Consider the following 23,797-nt stretch of genomic DNA (forward strand, 5'->3'; position numbering starts at 1 on the left):
AGATGGGTCAGTTTTAGTCCAATGCGTGCAGGAGACTTTCCAAACATACTACGTAGACAGGCCGACAATTAGCGAAGTCACGTTGGATTTGGTACTGGGTACTGAACCAGGCCAGGTGTTAGATTTGGAGGTAGGTGAGCACTTTGGTGATAATGACGATAGTTCAGTTACATTTACTTTGGTGATAGAAAGGGTTAGGTATCTACCACAGGGCAGGAGTTATTGCTGAGGGAAAGGCAATTATGAGGTGATTAGGCAAGATTTAGGATGCATAGGATGGGGAAGAAAACTGCAGGGAATGGGCAAAACTGAAATGTGGAAGTTGTTCAAGGAACAGCTGCTGTGTGTCCTTGATAAGTATGTACCTGTCAGGCAGGGAGGAAGTCATCGAGCGGGGGGAACCATGGTTTACTAAAGAAGTTGAATCTCTTGTCAAGAGGAAGAAGGAGGCTGATGTTAAGCTGAGGCATGAAGGCTCAGCAAGAACGCTTGAGAGATACAAGTTAGCCAGGAAGGACCTACAGAGAGAGAGCTAAGAGGAGCCAGGAGGGGACATGAAAAGTCTTTGGCAAGTAGGATCAAGGAAAACCCTAAAGCTTTCTATAAGTATGTCAGGAATAAAAGAATGATTAGACTAAGATTAGGGCCAGTCAAAGACAGTTATGGAAAGTTGTACGAGGAGTCCGAAGCGATGGGAGAGGCATCAAATATTCACACAGAAAAAAGACAATGTTGTCAAGGAGAATACCGAGATATAGGCTACTGGACTAGAAGGGATTGAGGTTCGTAAGGTAAAGGTGTTAGAAATTCTGGAAAGCATGAAAATAAATAAGTCTGCTGGGCTGGATGGGATTTATCCGAAGATTGTCTGGGAAGCCAGGGAGAGAATTGAAGAGCCTTTGGATTTGATCATTATGTCGCACTGTCTACAGGAATAGTGCCAGAAGACTGGAGGATAGCAAATGTTGTTCCCTTGTTCAAGTGGAGTAGAGACAATCCTGGTAATTAAAGACCAGTGAGATTTACTTCAATTGTGGGTAAAGTGTTGGAAAGGATTATAAGAGATAGGATTTATAATCATCTAGAAAAGGAATAAATTGATTAGAGATAGTCAACATGATTTTGTGAAGGGTAGGTCATGCATCACAAACTTTATCGAGTTCTTTGAGAAGGTGACCAAACAGGTGGATGAGGGTAAAGCGGTTGATGTGGTGTATATGGATTTTAGTAAAGTGTTCGATAAGATTCCGCACGGTAGGCTATTGCAGAAAATATGGAGGCATGGGATTGAGTGTGATTTAGTAGTTTGGATCAGAAATTGGCTAGCTGAAAGAAGACAGAGGTGGTGATTGATGGGAAATGTTCATTCCTGAGTTCAGTTACTAGGATGGGTTAGCAAATATGACGCTAATGACACTAAAGTCAGTGGAATTGTGGATAGTGCAGAAGGATCTTGCACGTTATAGAGGGACATAGATAAGCTACAGAGCTGGGCTAAGAGGTGGCAAATTTAAATTGAATTTAATGCTGAAAAGTGAGAGTTGATTCACCTTGAAAGGAGTAACAGGAATACACAGAGTACTAGGCTCTTGGTAGATGAGCAGAGAGATCTCGGGTGTCCAGTTGCATAGATCCCTCAAAGTTGCCACCCAGGTTGAGAGGGTTTTTAAGAAGGCATACGGTGTGTTAGCTTTTATTGCTGGAGTGATTGAGTTTCGGAGCTATTAGGTTATGCAGCAGCTGTACAAAACTCTGGTGCAGCTACAGTTGGAGTATTGTGTACAGTTCCGGTCACCCCATTATGGGAAGGATGTGGAAGCATTGGAAAGGGTGCAGAGGAGAGTTGCCAGGATGTTGTCTAGTATGGAGGGAAGGTCTTATGAAGAAAGGCTGAGGGACTTGAGGCTGTTTGCATGAGAGATAAGGTTGAGAGCTAACTTAATAGAGACATACAAGATGATCAGAGGATTAGATAGGATGCACGGTGAGAGCCTTTTTCCTCGGATGGTGATGGTTTGCATGAGGGAACATAGCTTTAAATTGAGGGGTGATAGATATTGGATAGATGTCAGAGATAGATTCTTTACTCACAGTAGTGAGGACATGGAATGTCCTGCCTGCAACAGTATAAACTTGCCAACTTTAAGGGCATTTAAATGGTCATTGGATAAACGAATAGATGATAATGGAATAATGTTGGTTTTATTGAGCTTCAGATTGGTTTCACAGGTCGGCGCAACAGAGGGCCAAAGGGCCTGTACTGTGCTATAATGGTCTATGTTCTAAGTGCAGCCATTGTAACTTAGGCAAACACAGCAGACAAGCAAGATTCTACAACTGCAACCACGTAAATACGAGCTAATCTGATCTTCATTACTGTTACTTCAGGCTAAAATAGCATTTATTCCCCTATATTAAATTAGCTCTTTCTGTGCTTGCCGACATTAACCTACACAAAGGTATCACTCAGCCTAATGTCACAAATCCTTGGAATTGTGCTTGAAACAATGATCTTGAAATTTAAGTGAATCAAGGGATTATGGCAACATGGATGTAACACTGAGTTAGAAGATAGATATCTTCTTATTGGGTGGCAAAGTAGACTAAAGGAACTAATCAACTAAGTCCTCATCCTATTTTGTATGTTATGTTCAATGGCAAGAGGGTTACTATAAGTCAACTCTAATAAATTCATATGGACAAGTTTCAAGTGCCCAAGTAAAAATGCCACGGTGAGGGAGATAACAAAAGAGATAGAAAATAAGATAAAGCAGAAAAAGTGTGATCATCACAAGTGTCACCTCAAAAAAAAAATTTGTGAGCCAAACAGAATACAAAAGGTTCAGAAGAAAAGTGTAAAAGCATTTTAAGAAAGCCAGGAGGAATTATTAGAAATTACTGGTAGCCAACATAAAGGGAAATCTCAAAGTCTTCTATATAGTATGCTGCTGGGCAGAAGAACCTGGGTGTCCTTGTGCATGAATCACAAAACGTTGGTTTGCAGATGCAGCAGATAACTAAGAAAAAAATGGAATACTGTCCTTCATTGCGCGAGGAATGGAGTTTTAAAATAGGGAGATTATGCTCCAGCTGTATAGAGTGCTGAGTACTGAGTTCAGTTTTGGTATCCTTACTTCAAAAAGAAAGTACTAGCACTAGAAGTGGTGCAGAGGCAGTTCACTAAGTTGAGTGAGTTGGGACAAGAGGAGAAATTGAGTAGGCAGGGAATATACCCACTGGAATGTAGAAGAATGAGATGGGATATTACAGAAACATATAAAATTATGATGGGAAATGATAAGATAGAAGCAGGGAGGTTGCTTTCTTTGGTGGATGAAACTAGAACTTGGCGGCATAGCCTCAAAATCTGGAGGAGCAAATTTAGGACTGAATTGAGAAGGAACGTCTTCACCCAATGTTTTGTTAATCTGTGGAATTCACTGCCTAGTGAAGCAGTCAAGGCTACTTCATTGAATGTTTTTAAGGCAAAGGTAGGTTGATTTTTGACAATAAAGAAATTAAGCGTTATGGTGAACAGATGGGTAGGTGGAGCTGAGGCCACAAAAAGATAAGCCATAATCTTATTGAATGACAGAGCAGCCTCGAGGGGCCAGATTGTCTATTTCTGCTCATTTTTCTTATATTATTATAGGCATATAAATAGTAAAAGAATGGTAAAAGCATGACTAGGGCTGATTACAGATCAAAAGGGATTTACACATGGAAGCAAGAGGCATGAGTAAGGGATTAAATGAATCAAAAATGTTTGCTAGGATGACCTCAGCAACTGCATCAGTTTAACTTCAAAGGTAGGGATGATTCTGGAAGCAATTATTTGGGAAAATTACAAGTCGCATGGAAAAAGATGAGTTGATTCAGAAGAACCAGCATGAATTTGTTATGAAGAAATCAAATTCAAGTAACTTTTAAGTTTTTAAAAGAGATAACAGTGGATTGATTATGAGGGTAATGCTCTTCACGTGGAGTACATGGACTTCGAGAAGTCATGCTGTGTAGTGTTACACAACAGAATTAAGTTCCAGCTCATAGAATGAATTTTCCCTTGCTCACCAAGTGACCTTTTCAAAGTCTGAGGATGATGCAAAAACCATCACAATGTAGGCACTGAAAACTGTGAGGAGGGTAGTTTAGAAATTCAAAAGGACATTGGCAATTTAGTGGATTGGATGGGCAGGTGGCAGATGAAGTTCAATACAAAGTAGTGTGAAGAAATGCAGTTTGGTAGGAAGAATGAACGCAGCCAACATAAAAAATAATATAACTCTTTAGGGAGTGCAAGAAGACGAACCTGAGTGTACATGTGCACAGATCACTGAAGGTGGCAAAACAGGAGTATTAGCTGGTAAGCAAGCACAAGGCATCATGGATTTTGAATAAGGGGAGAAAGTACAAGAACAAGGAGGTGATGCTGAACTTGCAGCAGACATTTGTTTGATTTCAGCTGCAGTATCGTGTACACATCTGAACACTTCCATAAGAAAAATGTGAACACATTGGAGTCAGCACAGAACAGATTGGCAAACATGGTTCCAAGCTTGAGAAAGTTCAGCTATGAGGAAAAACTGGAGATGTTGGAACCGTTTTTTTTTTGGATAGGAGGTGGGAAAGAGAAATGTGACACAGGTTGTGTTAAAAAAAAATACAGAGAATTTGATTTGCAGCACAGTTTAAATTTGAAAATTACCAAAGGCTTTTTTTAAGTCTGGCAGTCATGCAAACACACTGCAGAATATCAAGGATGACGGGAGTTACCTGGACGCCGTGTTTCAGTACACAGTTTAACCATTAGATTAACAGTTAGTGGTCAGGGTCAAGAGAGTTAGACCATCAATGAGGCAGGTATAGGGATCCAGGAGGTAATGGTGAAGATGAGGCAAAAGTGGGTACTGCAGATGCTGGAGAGTAGAGTCAAGATTAGAGTAGTGCTGGAAAAGCACAGCAGGGCAGGCAGCATCCGAGGAACAGGAAAATCAACGTTTCAGGCAAAAGCCCTTCATTCTAATCTCTACTGAAGATGACTCAGCCCTTGAATTTCTCTTAACTTGAGATTCTTTCTTCCTGCTCAGATAAAATTGGAGACTGTAGTGAGCAAACTGACCGTAGAAGCATCGTACAAGGAGCTATTCAAGAGGTGGGGAGAAAAGAAAAATGTAGTTGTGATCAAGACCAATATAGCCAGGAGGATGGACACTCTTCTCTCTACTCAGGATCGAGAGTCCCGAATGCTGTGGTGTCTGCCTGGTTTCAGCACCTGTCATCTGCGTTTTAAAGGAACTTGGGTGGAAGGGGAACGATCTAGTTTTTGTGGTCCAAATAAATACCAACTATACAGGTAAAAAGAAGGAAAGAGGTTCTGCTGAGGGAATATAAGTAACTAGGGTCTAAATTGAAAAGCAGAACCAAAAAGATAATCATCTCTGGATTACTACCAGAGTTACAAGCAAGCTGACACAAGATCAACAGGATTGAAGAGCGAAATGCGTGGCTCAAATATTTGTGTGGGAGAAATGGGTATGAATTCATGGGATAGTGACATTGATATTGGGGAAGGAGGAAGCTGCTGCAATAGGACGGGCTCCATCTTACTAATACTGGGACCAGAGACCTGCTGAATCACATAACGAGGACTGTGGATAGGACTTCAAACTTCTTGGGTTATTTTTGTGTGTGTGAGGTGGTGGTGGTGGTGAGGTGGTGGTGAGGTGGTGGTGGTGGTGGTGGGGGGTGGGGGGTGGGGGGGGGGGGGGGGGGGGGGGGGCGGAATTGGTTGAGTGGAAAATTGGAAAGGGACCTAGCCAGAAAGATGCTGGAGCAGCAGTGGCAGGAGTTTTTGGGCGCTCATTCAGATGGCACTGTAGAAATTCATTGCAAGAAAAAGAAAATTACTATGGGATGAGGCAATGTTGGCTGCCAAGGGAAGTCAGGGATAGCATAAAATCTGAAGAAAAAACATACATACTGATGACAATTAGTGGGAAGCCTTTAAAAACCAACAGAGGACAACTTAAAAAAGCAATAAGTGGGAGAAGAGGAAATATGAGAATAAGCCAGCTAGTAATATAAACAAGAATGTCAACAGGTTTTTCTATATCTATCTAAAATGGTAAGAGAAAGGGAAAAGAAGACATTAGACCACTGGAAAATGAGGCCAGAGAATTTGTAATGGGGAACAAAGAAATAGCAGTGGAAATGAATAACGATTTTGCACCAATTTTCACAGAGGAAGACATCAGCAACATAGTCAGGGGGTATAGGTGAGCGAAGTGGCCATCACTCACAAGGTGCTCGGGAAGCTGAAAGGTCTGAAGGTGAATAAATCATCTGTAGCATATGGACTACACCTCAGAGTTCTTGGGGAGATTGTGCAGGCAATCTTTCAAGAATCACTGGAGTCAGGGTGGGTCCCAGACAACTGGAAAACATATCATATAACACCCTGGTTTAAGAAAGGAATTGGGCAAAAGGCAGGAAATTATAGCCTGACGTTGATTGTTGGTAAGATTTTAATGCCTGTTATTAAGGAAGTGCTTGTTAAATTGGGCTTATTCAACAGAACTTTGTCAAGGGGAAGTCATGCCTGACAAATATGCTAGAATTCTGAGGCAGTAACGAGCAAGTTAGACAAAGGACAACGAGTGGACACGATCTATTTGGATTTCCAGACAAATTTTGACAAGGTGCTGTACAATAGCCTGCTAATTAAGATAAACGCCCATTGAGTTAGGGATAAGGTACTGATATGGATAAAGGATTGGCTGACTGGCAGAAGACAGAGTAGGGATAAAGCGGTTCTTTTCAGTTTGGCAGCTGGTGACTAGTGAAGTTCCACAGGGTCAGTGTTGTGACTGCAACTATTCATGGTGTACATTAACGATCTAGACAAAAGAATGGAGAGAATTGTTACTAAGGTTTACAAATGACACAAAGGTAGGTGAAATGACAGGAAGCACTGAGCAAGCGGGAAGGCTGCAGAAGGACTTGGACAGATTAGATTCCTTACAGTGTGGAAACAGGCTCTTCGTACCAACCAGTCCACATCGACCCTCCGAAGAGTAACCCACCCAGACCCATTTCCCTCTGACTAATGCACCTAACACTATGGACAATTTAGCATTGCCAATTCATCTGACCAGCACATTTTTGGACCGTGGGAGGAAACTCACGCAGACAAGGGGAGAACGTGCAAACTCCACATAGACAGCTGCCTGAGACTGGAATCGAACCTGGGACCCTGGTGCTGTGAGGCAGCAGTGCTAACCACTGAGCCACCGTGCTGCCCAGATTAGGACAGTGGGCAAAGAAGTGGGAGGTGGAATACAAAGGTGGAAAAGTGTGAGGTAATACACTTTGTTCAGAAGATTAGAGGTGTAGACTATTTTCTACATGGGAAAATACTTAGGAAATCTGAAACACAAAGACATTTGGGAGTCAGAGTCCAAGATTCTCCCAACAGACAGTTTAGCTGGCAATTAGACTTAGACTTAGACTTAGACTTACAGTGTGGAAACAGGCCCTTCGGCCCAACAAGTCCACACCGACCCGCCGAAGCGCAACCCACCCATACCCCTACATTTACCCCTTACCTAACACTACAGACAATTTAGCATGGCCAATTCACCTGACCCGCACATCTTTGGACAGTGGGAGGAAACCGGAGCACCCGGAGGAAACCCACGCAGACACGGGGAGAATGTGCAAACTCCACACAGTCAGTCGCCTGAGTCGGGAATTGAACCCGGGTCTCTGGTGCTGTGAGACAGCAGTGCTAACCACTGTGCCACCGTGCCGCCCCCAGGAAGGCAAATGTTACAATAACATTTATTTCAAGAGGGCTAGAATCCAAGGGCAGAGCTGTACTGCTGAAACTAGACAAGGCTGTGGTTAGACAGTATTTGGAATATTAGGAACAATTCCTAGATGCATTATCTGAGGAAGGATGAGCTAGCATTGATGGGGTTCCAAAGGAGGTTTACAAAAATGAGCTCGGAGATTAAAGGATTGTCATATGACATACAGTTGAGGACTCTGGGCCTGAACTGGATAAAGTTCAGAAGAACAAGGTGGGAGTGGGGGAAATCTGATTGAACTTTACAGATACTGACAGGCCTGGATAAATTGGACATGGAGAAGACGTTTCCACTAGTAGGAGAGACTAAGACCCGAGGACACAGCTTTAAAGTGAAGGGATGAGGAGAAATATCCTCAGCCAGAGGGCGATGAATCAGTGGAACTCATTGCCACACAGGGCTGTGGAAGCAGGACATTAAGTGTATTTAAGACAGAGACAGATAGGTCCCTGATGAGTAAGAGGACGAAGAGTTATGGGCAGTAGACAGGAGAATGGGATTGAGAAACATATCAGCCATGATCAAAATGGCAGAGCAGACCTGATTGGCCAAATGGCCTAATTCTGCTCCAATATCATGTAATCTTATGCAGATCAGTACCATTGTCAATCTGGTCTTCTCATATCAAGGTTTAACGAGAATGTTTTTTCAATGTTTCAGATTAGCTATTGAACTATCAAAATTCATGAGTGATTCACCCATGTTGAATGGAACTGAGTCTTCTACAGCAACAATGAGTATTCCCATGTGATAATGAAACAATTCAACTAACAAGCGGTTGCTCTGCAATCTCTGCCGCACTCAAGGTTTGATTTTGTCCATTTACGTACACTTCTGGTGACAAGGTAATAATTCTGACTGTTTGAGGACCCAGTGTGATACATGCTTCTGAACATTAGCCCAGTGGATGTTCCCTATTCTCATGGCACAATGGGTTTTGAGCATCATCTCCAGGACAGAGTCCTTCTTCTGCAAGTCTTGGAGTAATTTTTTACTAACACTAAATTCTACCTTTGCAAGGCAAGTCACTAGATGAGTTAGCTAACATCACAATGTCCAGCTCAAAAGTAGCTTTATATCTAATTATTTCTGCCTTACTCACACCACCATTTATGATCTGCTCTATGTGGGTGTCTAAGATTCCCACGCATGTTGTAACATATCCCATTTCAAATGTTTGATCTTGTATGCAGACTTCTAAAGTGAATAAAACATGTAATTCTGAGGTGGAAGCTCAAAGCTGGCTCCTAACCAGAGCACAGCATTTCTTAGCAGAAAAGGAAATCAAGCTATACACCTTCACATGAATTTTGGTACAAAAAAAAATAGGTTACCTTAAACACAACAATCTACAGTGTATTGATTCTCAGTTATTCAATGGCACAAATGTAAGTTCTGCCAGTACCTTGCCACTTCTGATCACTCATCCAAACCTATAAACCAAATTACTGTTGATTTCACCTCTTTTTCTCCTTCACATAACAACACCTTGGCAACAATGTATTCCTGTTAAATACATTAAAAATCTAGCTCTTCAACCAAGAATTGTGTACTTCTACTCCAAATATCTTTTCGTTTTATAGTTGTTTTTGTTCCAATGAACCATGTCAAATGTAGGAAATGCCACCAATCCCACCTTACAGCCCATCTGCTTAACTGATGCATTGGTTCGAATATCAAACTTCAGTCCTTCTTTGTGCCACAATCACAATCTACACTGTACTTACTTACGCTCTTGAATTTAATAGCCATAACAAAAATGATAACTGCCAAGTTTAGAAAAGTAAATTGATAGTGAATTGACACCGTTGGATGCTGAACTTTCATTCAAGTTCCCGAGATACAAAATATATATGACAAATACTGAATTAAGGAATCTCCTTATTAACAAAATCTACTCTGCAAGCAGGATAAAGATTCCCTTGGTATTTGTGAAGTTTGTAATTTTGGAACATAAAAAATAAAGTTTTCTACTTCTTATCTAAATGATCAAATGATGCTCAGAAAAAAAGTGTTTTGACCGCGCTATACTGGAGCACAATGTACTCCATCCTTTGCAAAACCAGTCATTTCAATCTTGATTAATCACCCCTCAGCTCTTTTATACTCCAGGCCAGATTAGACCATATGATGCCAGTGCAGAGGTGGGACATTCATCCACCATGCCTGCCCTGCCTTTCAATGAGATCATGAACAATCTGATAAAACTTAATTTCACTTCCCTCACTTTTCCCCAAAATCCTCAATTCCCTGACTGGTTTAAAAATCTATCTATCTCAGCCTTGAACATACACAATGACCTACCTGTGGTAAATAATCCCACAGATTTACAACCTTCAGAAGAAATTTCTCTTTCTCACTGTCTTAAGTGTGCAACTCTTGATTATGCCCTCTGATCCTCAACTCTTCCATAAAGTGGGGGAGGGGAGGACACCTCTCCACACTTACTCTGTCAAGTCCCCCAACATTCTTGTGTGTTTCAGTAAGGGTGCTCTTATTTTTCTAAACTCCAATACTGGAGTACAGGCCTGACCCACTCAACCTCTTCTCTTAAGAAAATCACGTCAAACCCAGAATCAACATCACAAATCTTCTCTGGATTGTCTCTAATACCATATACATTTCTTCAAATAACAGACCCAAAACTGTCAACAGTGTTCCAGCTGTGGTGTGATTAGTACCTTGGACGGTTTTAGCAAGATGTCCTACTTTTTACTCCAAAAAAAAGTATAAAAGATGGTATCCGATTTGCTTTTCCTATGACCTGCAGATTTTGTGATTTATCCATTAGTACTCCCAAAATCCCTCTGTTCTGAACCTTTCTGCAATCCTTCTCCATTTAAATAACATTTAACTCCTTTATTTTTCCCGACAAAGCGCATAACCTGACATTTTCCCACATTCCATCAACCAAGTTTCCATCCACACACTTAATCTGCCTATATCCCTCTTCAGTCAAAATGTTTGGTGCTGCAAAAGCACAGCAGGTCAGGCAGCATCCAAGGAGGAGAGCCAACGTTCATCAGGAAGCCCTTCATCAGGAATGGGCTTTTGACCGAAAAACTCGACTCTCCTGCTCCTCAGATGCTGCCTGACCTGCTGTGCTTTTCCAACGCCACACTTTTCAACTCTGATACTCCTGCATCTGCATTCCTCACTTTCTCCTAAATCCTTCTGCAGACTCATTATGTCAGGTCAATAGCAACTGAGCAAGTTAAACAGTCACATCCTTGTTCTATCCTCTCCACAGCAGAAGGATTCAGCAGCTAGTCTAAAATAAGATCCCATGGTGCAACAAATACAATTTGCTTTTGTATTTTTCAGGGGACTACCAGAAAGCCTTAATGGCCTAAAGGCTTCAATGTTGCAAAATTCCCTGCTCAAAATCAGAGGAAATAATGCAACCTTCCAATAATTCCTGTTATTAATGTCTCTTTCACATCATGTATGCACTGACCTAGGAGGTCTGTTGAAAAAAAACCTTGGTTAAAAAAACTGTCCATTTTAAACTGCTCTTTAAAGTAATGAGGGACAGAAAAAAAATGAAAACATTCTGTGTCCACAGCAGTGGGTTTCAAGTTAAAAAGTATGATATCTGAAACTGTAAAGAGCCAAATTAAGCCATGTTTCTACAGCATCAAATAAAGAGGCAAAATATCTGAAACAATGAGAGTGAAAATAAGAAAAAAAAATCAAAAAACACATGTGCCTCCCACCCTTTCATGTATAGTACAGATTGGATCTAAAGCAATGACATCATCCCACTTGCTTAAAAATTCAATATATAAATTTTTGCTTCAAAAATTTACATCATGTTTTTAAATTCATGAAACAGCTTGCCAGTAATTTTTCTGTAGTTTAATAATTTTAATAAAAAAGAAATAACTAATCTGATCTTAAATGATTAAAGGATCATTAAATTTATAATCAATCTGCAAGATGTTACAAACTTATTCTGTGAATTGTGCACACTAAAATGTTATTTTGATTGTTGAAACATTATCAATGAAACTACTGTTTTCAATAAATTCAAAAAGCTGTCAAATGAAAACTTGAAACATAATATTAACAAGCAATAAAGTGAAAACCTGCTGCAAGGATTCATCCGTAAGCTTATCCTGGTTTCCCACATGTACTTTCTGTAGAAAAGGGCAATGGCAAGCAATTGCAATGAGAGAAATGTCACTGAGTTGTTTGCATCGATATGCAATGTATTTCTGCAGTCCTGGACTTTGCGATGCTATGGAACTCACTCCTGTATCAGAAATACTCCGACAATCAGAAACATTAATTTGGATTGTGTTTCTATTCTTTGATGCAATTCGCATAAGCACATCATCGGTGATCTGCCAAAAAACAAGATGACAAATGATTTATTTTTAAAATAATGCATTCAAAAATTAAATGAATCACTATTAGCTTTTGAACATCATATCAAAACACAGCTTGTTCAAGACTGAAACTTCCTTGGACTGAAAGAAAATACTACGTGCAGGAAATGATCACAACAAAAAATCTAATAAAATCACAAAGCCTCTCATGTTAACCTATAGCTGTTGTTATCAAGTACATGTTCTTCTATAACGTGATGGTTGTGTTCTTGCACAATCTAGAAACAGCACTTAAAATGTTGGCGACGTAATCGTGTTCCAGCCAACACTCGTTTTAAAAGTTCAAGTTTTAGAAACAGCTTGTCCATCGCGTTACGGAGAACTTGCATTAACGAAACACATTATAGTGGAACGACCTGTATGAGTATATTAGAATGCCTCATTTTGTAACATATGGTTAATAAAACATTACATCTTGGAACAAAAAGGACACTTAACTTTCAGTGCAACATTAAGTACTCTTATCACAGGTGTAATCTGATCATTATTCCTGATGAAGGGCTTATGCTCGAAACGTCGAATTCTCTATTCCTGAGATGCTGCCTGGCCTGCTGTGCTTTGACCAGCAACACATTTGCAGCTGTGATCTCCAGCATCTGCAGACCTCATTTTTTACTCACAGGTGTAACACAAGCAGAATACATCAAAAGAAAAGTCAACTCCACTTTGGCCCATCAAGCTGTGCGAACACAATAATGAGCAGTTTTCCTAACTAGCTAATTCCAACTAATGATGCAAGTTGACATCATATCCCAGAGTGAAACCTGTCTTGATAGATCATGTTTATTCTTTCTGTCTTATTAATTACAGACATATTCATTGGAAAGGTGGAGGGACTACCTGATAATGCTCTACAAAATTATAAGTGGCACTGATAGGTTGGACAGTCAGAGGCTGGAAGACAACTCGCGTTCAAGGTGAGAGGGAGAATGTTTAAGGGAAGAAGTGCAGGGAAAACCCTTCACACGGAAGGTGATGGGTGCCTGGAACATATTAACAATGGAGGTGGTGGAAACAGGTATGTAAGCAACATCTAAGGTGTATTTTGACACATGAACAGGATGCAATCAGAGGGATAAAAACTGCACGTGGGCAATAAATGGCATTGGCATGGTAGGCAGAAGGGCCTGTTCCTATGCTTTCTTGTACTTATGCGAATCTGTAAACTTTCTTTAACAATTGAAATATATTATATAGAACTTCCTAAAAATTGTTTATTTAAGATATATGAGAGCGAGAAAAATGTTAACATTTTGTTCTGCTGCGTGTTTTATCATGCTTTTAGACACTATTACTAAGACTCATATCCAGCAAAATTACTATCTGAATTCTCAACTGATTTGAGTTTCCCTGACATGGACTGTGAAGACAATCCTATGAGTCTATTTCAAAGCCAACAGAATTGTTCACAAATCTGAGTGCTTGAATTTACTTGGTTTTAAGATCCTGAACTACCCTGAATCATTCACCTCAGAGAGAAACAAAACTTGGTCCAAAACTCAATACTGTTGCCTTCTGAACTGAACAATGTATTTTTGAAATGAACTTCATTAAAAACTTGCTCTTCCTAGACTCTTCTAAATGGAAAACAAGGTGAATCAATTCAGATATATGCTTTTTGTGTAGTAAACATCTCAGTATAAACAGCCTTCCATCGATACCACAGGGGTCTGCAGTTACTTGTTTGATTTTAATTTAAAAGTCATTAGAGGAAACCTCTCTTGTAAAAGAGCATATTTTTGATGTTTGGACCTCATCACATTCCCTTTGATAATTCCTGATCCTGAAACAACCTCAATTAAGCAAACACAATCAAAGTTATCATCAAGACAGTCAAGTTCTCAGTTAAATCTTAAATTAAGGGTTCATCAACTATTACACATTAGAATGTATGGAAAGTGGATAAATCTCCTGGTTCTGATTAAATACATGCAAGAAAACTACAAGAGGCTAGGGAAGAATTTGTGGGGCCCTGGCTGATATCTTTGCATCATCGTTAGTCATGAATGAGGTCCCAGTAGACTGGAGGATAGCAGATTTTATGCCCATATACAAGAACAGAAGGCAAATTGAGGTATTTCTAAGAGGAAGAAAAACCTGGGAACTATCAACCAGTAAGCCTAACATCACTGGTAGATAAGTTACTTGAGAAGATTTTGAGATAAGATATACATGCATTTGGAAAGACAGGGTTTGATTTGGAGCAGTCAGCATAGGAGATCATGCCGCACAAATTTGTTAGAGATCTTTGATGAAGGCGCCACATGGTCGGCTGCTCTCGAAGATTAGATCGCATGGAATCCAGGGAGAGCTGGAAAATTGGACATACAATTGGCTTGATGGTAGGATGAGGGGAATAGTGGAAGAATGCTTGTCGGACTGGAGGCCTGTGATTGGTAGAGTGCCTCAGGGGTTGGTGCTGGGCCCATTACTCTTTGTTATCTATATCAATGATTTGGATGAGAATATACAAGGCATGATTAGTAAGTTTGCAGATATCACTAAAATAGGTGGTATTGTGCACAGTGAGGAAGTTTATCAGAAATTGTAGCAGGATCTTGATCAGCTGGGGAAGTGGGTTGAGAAATATCAAATGGAGTTTAATATAGATAAGTGCGAGGTCTTGATTTTGGAAAGTCTAATCAAGGGAGGAGTTTCACAGTGAACGTAGGGCCTTAAGGAATGTAGTGGAACAGAGGAACCTTGGAGTTCAGTTGCACAGTTCTCTGAAAATGGATTCACAGGTAGAGCAGTGAAGGCGGCTTTTGGCACACTAGCTTTCATCAGTCAGAACAATGTATATAGAAGTTGGGAAGTTATGTTGCAGTTGTATAGCACATTGATAATGCTGCACTTGAAGTATCATGTTCAGTTTTGTTCATCTTATAGGATGTGCTGAAACTGGAAAAAGTGCAAAAGAAATTTACAAGGTTGTTGCCAGGAATCGACAGTCTGAGAGGTTGGACAAGCTAGGACTTTTTTCTTTCAAGCAGAGGAGACTGAAAGTGGGATCTTATGAAAGTGTGTAAAATTATGAGAGGCATGAATAGGGTGAGTGCACTCAGTCTTTTTCCCAGGGCTGGGGAATCACAGACTAGAGGGCATCAGTTTTAAGTTTAGAGGATAAAGAATGAAAGGGAACCTAGGGGGCAACCTTTTTACACAGAGGGTGGTACACACATGGAAAGAGTTGCCAGCAAAAGTTGTTGTGGCGGGTATGTTAACAACATTTAAAAGACATTTGGACAAATACATAGATAGGAAAAGTTTAGAAGGATATGGGCCAAGTGCAGAGAAATGGGGTTAGCATAGATGGACATTTTGGTCAGCATGTACCACTTTGGGTGAAAGGGTCTGCCTCTGAGCTGTAAGACTCTATGAGAAATTAACTGAGGATAATGACAACCAAGGCAGGATACAAAACTTCACAAGTACGAAATAAAAACTTCTGCACTTCTAAGAAGTGAAATAAATTTGAATGTTGAACTACAAACATAAAAACAAAGAGTAGGAATAAAAATAAACAGCCCTTTGAGATTGCTCCACCATTTAACAAGATTATAACTGTTGTTCTATTTCAATGCCATATTCTTCCTTTATCTTCTATTGGTGCCTTTAATATCTAAAAATGTATCAATCTTTTTCTTGAATATACTCAGTGACTTGGTCTCAAGCCTTCTGTGACAACGAATTCACAGACTGACAGAAGAAATGCTTCCTCATCTCAGTCCAAACTGGCTTATCCTGTTTTCTGACCTGGTGACACCTGCTTCTAAACTACCCCAAGCAGGGAAAACATTCTCCCAGCATCCAGGCTATCTAACGCTGTTAGAGTTTTATACATTTCAGTCAGATCCCCTTTTATTCTTCAAAACTCTGCTGAATACAGGCCCAGTAAAACCGATCTCTCCTCATACAACAATACTGCCAACCTAGTGAACCTTGGTTGCACTCCCTCTACGGCAAGTATATCCTTTCTTTGGTAGGAATACCAAAACTGTAATACTCAAGACACTGTATAACCGCATAATGCACCTCAACTTTGGAATTCAAATCCTTAGACTAAACTAGATTAACAACAAGCAAAATGGATTTTTTTTTCATGGGATGCGAGCAAAATTGGCAAGACTTGCATCTTTTGAAGATCCATAATCATACTTAACGGAGTGGTTTGCTGGGGCCATTTCAGAAGGCATTTAAGAGTCTAAGGGAACTAGATTCACCCTGTAGGCGAGGCTTGCTAAGAATGATAGGTTTCTATCCCAGAGGGGAATTAGTGACTCAGGATTAGTACTTATGACAATCAATGCTCATTTCATGATCACCATTCCTGAGACAATCTTTCAATTCCAGATTTCCATAGTTGGAAATAATGTAGGTGAGAACAATGAGTAGGTACATGCTGTAAAAGCAAAATGTCATGTCCAGGATGACATCACTTGTAGAATAATTAATAGCCTGTTTTTTAAAAATGCCAAATTTCTATCCAACATATAACTTCCACCATTTAAAACTGTTTCAGTCATTTGTTCTAGACTCAAATTGAGCATCATTACAACAAACCCCATTTTTAAATAAATCTTTCAAAGTTCAATAAAGGTTGAATGTTAAACAAAAATTGTTACTTCACTCAGTGAACAAACGACTTCTCAAATTATTTTGCCAACTGCATGAGGAAAGTTATGCAACACTATTTTGGGCTGCTGTAAATAATAAATTATTAAATCAGGTACAATATTGTTCCAGATTATTCCACATTAAGTGAATGCATGCATCTTTGAAAACTGTGAGGCTAAAGTAACAAATGTTATGGATTTAAATTCATAGTGAAAAGTTTCGATTTCCCATTTTGCACAACGAATTAAAATTTACAAAACTTCATATGAATGATTTATTTCAACAGTCAGGAATCAAATGCTCATCAATAACTGCAACTGAACTCAAGTCTACTTTCTGTCAGATGTATACTGAGTTATCAGTTCACAAAAGAAGAACAGGAACACTATCCCACAGCCCTTCTAGAGTTCAATCGATAAGCTACACTAACAATGTATTATCTTCAAAAACTGGAATTACTGGCATGTGTTATGAAGTTTAAAGCGTGTACTGTACCTTTAAGAGAGACTGAATGCTGTTTGGCACTGAGAGTTTACAAGCACCTGTCATATGACGAGCTAGCAGTCTCAGAGTGTACTTAAAAATTGAAAATTTGTAACATTTGGCTGTGAAATAGATACCAGAGTTGTTTTGGCAACAATTCAAATATAACCAATCAGCTTAAATTATGTCCCAGAATACAAAAACCCAATTGTTTTTGAATTTATTGTTTTGCCAACACCGAACCAGAGACGATCAGAACATAAAAATGAGAACATAAAACTGAATTCAGTATTCTAGATAAAGCCTCACAGTACCATTGTAGCATGACATTCTCCACAACAGTCAACAATTCATTTGCCTTCCTATTTAGTTCCTGTACCTGTATTGTGATGCCTGTAGAGATCATAATGGGGATCTCTAAACAGCGCATTTCTGCAGGGTTCCACACCTGATATGGTTACGGCTTCAAGAACACAGGGACAATAAGATTCCACATTCAATAGCCAGGTTTATATGTGAACGATTGTTATTGAGACAGGCTACCCACAATTAAGTGCTAAACAACATCATCTTTTGTACATTTTGCATTTTATTAGGTAATTAATACTACATTGTTACAGTGAAAGATTATGAATTGCCTTTCACTTGGTATCAATGCCCATGCATCATTTGATTAAAACAACTTGACCTTTGAAATGTTTTCTCTTACAAAATCTTACCTTTGAGGCAATCTGCAAACTAGCATTAACAACATGACAACAACAGAGAGAAGGCTGCATCGTTTTGGCCTGAGAAGAGCTGCAAGGCTTATCATCTTTTAAAAGTCTCCTTGAACCTAATCTAAAACCTCTGAGTTCATCTGCAAAGTAACTCAACCCCTCATCACAAAGGCCACCAAGACCTACCTATAAGACCGATTAACAGTCTTTACTTCGTAAAGAATTCTACAATTCAAACTGATTGGGCTCCGTGCCTCAGAACTTATCTGAATTTTAATACCTATCTCACTGGATTCCTCTGCTAACTCACATTTGATTTCTTATTATTTGCAGACATGCACTCTGTTCTTTAACTGTATTTTTTTTGGGCATGTGGTGCATGTTTACATAGCAATAGACCTCCCTGATTTGAGTATGCGTGAACAACTAATTCTCCTGGTCTGAATCCATGAAAATCTGCTGCTGCTGACTTTTAGATTTACCATACACTAACCGTGTTTTGGTCACACATATCAGCCTGATCAATATTAAACTACATTGATTAGAATCAGAAGGAAGGAGGATTTGGAGGCTTCAACCTCTAACCCACTCCTGTATAGCGTGGTAAATTCTTGTGATTCATATCCAGCACAACGATATTCAAATCACACTGTAGTGTAAGATTCTGCACTATCTGTTCTGTTCTTCCTATCATAATGGATAGCCTCATACATTACCATATTATACTTCACCTGCCACTTTTTTCTTACTCATTCACTTAACTTATCCCACATCCCTTTGCAAGCTGTGACTTCTCACAACTTGGTTTCCCGACTATGTTTTATCATCAGCAAATCTGGCTACAAAATACAGCCTGTCTTTTCACCCAAGTCATTAATCTAGATGGTCAATAGGTGAGGCTCCAGCACCAATTCTTGCAGCTCCCCACTAGATGTGGTTTGTAATCTGAAAATGATGTATTTATCCTAACTCTGTTAGTTAACCAATTCTCCCATCTATGCTATTACCCATAACATGATTTATTCTTGTGTTTTGCAGCTACCTTAATAAATGCCTTCAGGAAATCCAAACAAAAACAATTTACTGTAATCCCTTTACCCACCATGCCAAATAAATCTCAAAAGAGCTTTAATAAAATTCATCAAACATAATTTCAATTTCACAGAACTACACAGGCTTGCCTGATTGTATAATGATTTCCAAAGTCCTTTAGTGACCTCCTTATTAATAAAAAGCAGAATTTTCCAACTCAGGGGTGTTAGGTTAATTGGCCTATAGTCTTTTAGGTCTCTTTTTTTAGATTAGATTAGATTAGATTACTTACAGTGTGGAAACATGACCTTCGGCCCAACAAGTCCACACTGACCCTCTGAAGAGCAACCCACCCAAGACCCATTCCCCTACACTTACCCCTTCACCTAACACTAATGGCAATTTAGCATGGCCAATTCACCTAACCTGCACATTTTTGGACTGTGGGATGAAACCAGATCACCCAGAGGAAACCCACGCAGACATGGGGAGAATGTGCAAATTCCACACAGATAGTTGCCTGAGGCGGGAATTGAACCGGGGACTCTGGTGCTGTGAGGCAGCAGTGCTAACCACTGTGCCACCTTTTATTGAATGATGATTAAATTAAGAGTTTTCCAATCTGCTGGGACATGTCCAAAATTTAAAGAATGCTGGAAGGTTAGAAGTAATGCACTTAATATCTCTTGGAGCCACTTATTTTAAGAATTGAGAATGCTGGCCATCAGGTCCAGGGGATTCGTCAACCTTTATTTCCATTAGGATGAAAGACAGCCCTAGCTTGTGTTATACTTTTTCCTCAGAAGTTTCTCCCTTTCATTTGCCCCTGCCTAATATTATGGGGATGATTTTTATGTCTTCAAGTGTGTAAAATCAAATTCAAAATTATTGATACAAAATTTCTGCCTTTTCCTCATTTCTTACTTCTTCCACTATCTCATCTGAGAAGGAATCTACGTTTACTTTAGCCACGCTTATTTCTTTAAACTGCATAAATGCTCCTATGTTATTTTTCTTGCTAATTCACTGAGTCAATTTTCCTCCTTTCTCTAAAGTCATCAATTGTGATTGTCTTGACCAATACTTGACCAATCTTCTGGACTACCAAAAATCTTTGTAATATTCTGGCACAAAATTAGAGATCATGAAAATAGCAACAAGATTCTGAACTATTTAAGAACAGATCCAAATCAAGATAATTTTAGAAAGAGAACAATGAGCCATTAATCCAAATGTCACAGATTCACAGAGACCAATAATCAGGTTACAGAAAATAGTATCACTATGTATTAACTAAATCATTTGACGCCTCTGGAGTTGCTTTTACCAAAATATACCTGCAGAATTTAGATACCGACATTTCCAAAAATGAACCAATTATGTTCTGCTTTCGGCCAGTGACAATGGAGTACAGTTAATTCAATGACTGGATCAGATAGAAGGAAATTTCAGCAGATTAAAAAGTATACTTCAAGTGTCAAAATCTAGGACTTGGACTGAAGAGAGAAACACATAAATAAACGAGCACAGCATTCAATCCCTCAAGCCTCTTCAGTCATTCACTTAAAGCATAGCTAACGTACACCTCAACATCACTGATCCACCTTGGTTCCAGAAGTCTTGATATATGTATGTAACAAAAAGTCATTCATATCAGTTTTGAAGTTTTCAATTAAATTAGCCTCAACTGTTTCTTGGGGAAAGTAAATTGCAACAGAAATATCAATCATTGGAGGAGCAATAAATAGTTAATCCAAATATATAAACTCAAATTCACCAAAGCTTTTGACTGAGGACTATTGCCGTTTAGATTGTCAACAGGTTGTGTTGTACTTTTTTCTCTGAAGTTTCTCTCTTTTATTTGCCCCTGCCTAGTATTATGGAGATGATTTTTACGCAGAGTGTGATGGGTGTGTGGAATACACTGCCAGCAGTGGTAGTAAGAGTCAGATACATTGGGGACATTTAAGCGACACTTGGATAGGCACATGGATGACAGTAAAGTGAAGGGAATGTAGATTAGTTTGAACTTCGAGTACGATTAAAGGTCTACATAACATCAAGGGCCTGGACTGTGCTGTATAGATCTATGTTCTATCACCATTTCCTAAAACAACCTAGTGAAATGGTTGGAATGGGGGCAGCCATACGGATATCATTGAACAGGAGTTCCCTGACTGGAGTTGTTAACCTGGTCTAATCAGGGGGTCCTGGCTGACAGACATAAACAGGAGTGTCAGAAGTTCTGTTCACTCTAGGAATCGATTCTGAGCTAGCTGGGTCAAATTTCATGGATAAATGAAGGGCAACCTGATGACGGAATACTGGCCTTCTTGGAGTTATTGCACTCAGATTCTTAACCTGCTTTTGTATGGTCAAAGCTGAAAATGTGTTGCTGGTTAAAGCACAGCAGGTCAGGCAGCATCCAAGGAACAGGAAATTCGACGTTTCGGGCCAGAGCCCTTCATCCTGATGAAGGGCTCTGGCCCGAAACGTCGAATTTCCTGTTCCTTGGATGCTGCCTGACCTGCTGTGCTTTAACCAGCAACACATTTTCAGCTCTGATCTCCAGCATCTGCAGACCTCACGTTTTACTTTGTATGGTCAAAGTATTGTTACTCATCAAAGTTCACATTTTGAAAACCAGGGTAGGTAATCAGTCCCAGATACTTCAGATTTTGATTTCATCATTGCCTTAAATTTTCTCCAATTCAACATTTGTTTGTAACGATGCTCAGTTCTCAATCTTTGACTTGCAAAATCTAATTGTCCTCTGCTACCGATGTAAAATAACAGATGCTAAATGCTGGTGATACAGAGTCCAAGAAGTATGCTTCTCTGATCACTTTTATTGCAACTCAGTCACTGTTATATCACTAATTACTTGTTTCCCATATACACACCCAATCACCTTTAATTTAGCATATAACCACCATTTGATCCTAGTTCTACTTGGTCTCAGTCATCCTTACCAGAATCTGCTAGATAATAAGGGAAAGGTCATTGATTAAACAGCTGAATATGGTTGAGCCTTGAACCTAGTTTATTCTTTTCCGATAAACATTTCCAATCAAATAACTAAATCACAGGCAGGCACAAATAAAAAAACCTAATGTACTTATATTAGCCTTGTCCACAAATTATTGTGTACCAGATCATCTGCTGTTAAGGTGAAAAATTTATGAAAGAAAAAAAGCACTCAATTTCAACAAACCGGCTCCAAACTGTTCAAAATAACTTTTCAATTAAAAAATTGCAAAGCATGAATACAGAGAAAAGCCATGGAGTATTTTCCATTCAACAGCAGAAACCACAAATTACTACATTTTTAGCCATGATGAAACTAACCACTTTTGAAAAGAAACAGACCAGACTCCTGTTTGTGGAAACATTTTGTCACTACCCATCTGGAGATACTAAATAGAGCTCAAGACATTTAGCTTCCATCATCCTTAATTCATAATTTCTCACAAGTTTCTCACAGCCTTTTTGCAAAAATATCATTCAAACCTGAGATTATCTTTATGTTTTGTCTTTCAGCCTATCTGGGGATCCATTTCATCCAAAAGTCTCAAATTTTGGCTTAGTTATCTCTTATTTGGCAGAACAGTTTCTCAAGACTTTGTTTGAATGTTCTACAGTTTAATTATTCAGAAAATTATTTTGAAGTTCTTTTCATCTTCAGTATGAATTTTATTTATATTTTGTCTGTACAGTAATTGATAAAAATGCCCAAGACAAGCTAAGGAGGACATTTTTACCCAGCAAGTTATCTGAAATGCACTACATGAAAAGGATGAAACAGAAGTAACATTTAATAGGAAACTGGATGAATACTTGAAGAGAAGAAATTTACAAGGAAATAAAATAAACTGGATAGCTCTTTCAAATACATGATTATCCAAATAGTTTTGTGCTATGTTGGCAGTATCTATTAAATTGGAGCATTGGCATATCTCCTATTGACTTGGAGTGATTGAATATTATTAACCTTTTGTAAATTGAGATATTCTTTCAACTGTACAGATAAATAGCAATTATAAAGTTAACTTTAGAACTGAAACTGACCATTACAACACATTTAAAATATGAAATAAATATCTGCTTCACAGAGAAGCCAACCTGAGATCACTGATATTATTGATACACAGAATAAAATATCTGCATAAACATTAATTCTAATTAGGAGTAGAAAATGAAGGGCCAATGCAGAATGATGCATAATCAATGTCAAATCAGTAATTTTATTTGGTGGACTAACAATTATAGTCAAGAGGTAAGTAACGACTAAAGGTAACAGAGTAGGGAGTTATTTCGAAAGCAGTAGTTTAACGGAAAACTCATTGGTGACAAAAATCACTCAACAGCTATTAATAAGGAAAAACCAAAAGAATTGTAGATGCCAGAAATCAGAAACAAAACAGAAAGTGCTGGAAAAGCTCAGCAGGTCTGGCAACATTTGGGGAGCAAAAGCAGAGTTAACATTTCGGGTCCAGTAACCCATCGAAGGACTCTTTGAAGGGTCACTTGACCTGAAACATTAATTCTGCTTTCTCACCACAAATGCTGTTCAGACCTGATCAGTTTTTCCAGCAACTATTAGCGAGGTTTGGGTTAATAGTTTCTCCCTTTTTAAAAAACAATACTTTGGATGTTATCATATACAGATGGTTACTTGGCAAAGAAG

At 39.1% G+C, this 23,797-nt stretch overlaps 1 protein-coding gene across 4 annotated transcripts in view; it reads right to left on the bottom strand.

Annotated features, from left to right (window-relative positions):
• Positions 1–23,797, bottom strand: part of fbxl17 (F-box and leucine-rich repeat protein 17) — a 749,949-nt gene that overhangs the window by 703,974 nt on the left and 22,178 nt on the right. For all 4 annotated transcript variants that reach the window (XM_060837165.1, XM_060837173.1, XM_060837184.1 and 1 more), the window contains exon 5: positions 11,957–12,214. In XM_060837165.1, coding sequence (XP_060693148.1) covers positions 11,957–12,214 — 258 coding nt within the window. The remainder of the gene's footprint in view (positions 1–11,956; positions 12,215–23,797) is intronic.

This window comes from Hemiscyllium ocellatum, chromosome 2 (genome assembly GCF_020745735.1).
Source record: "Hemiscyllium ocellatum isolate sHemOce1 chromosome 2, sHemOce1.pat.X.cur, whole genome shotgun sequence".
NCBI classification, from domain to species: Eukaryota; Metazoa; Chordata; class Chondrichthyes; order Orectolobiformes; family Hemiscylliidae; genus Hemiscyllium; species Hemiscyllium ocellatum.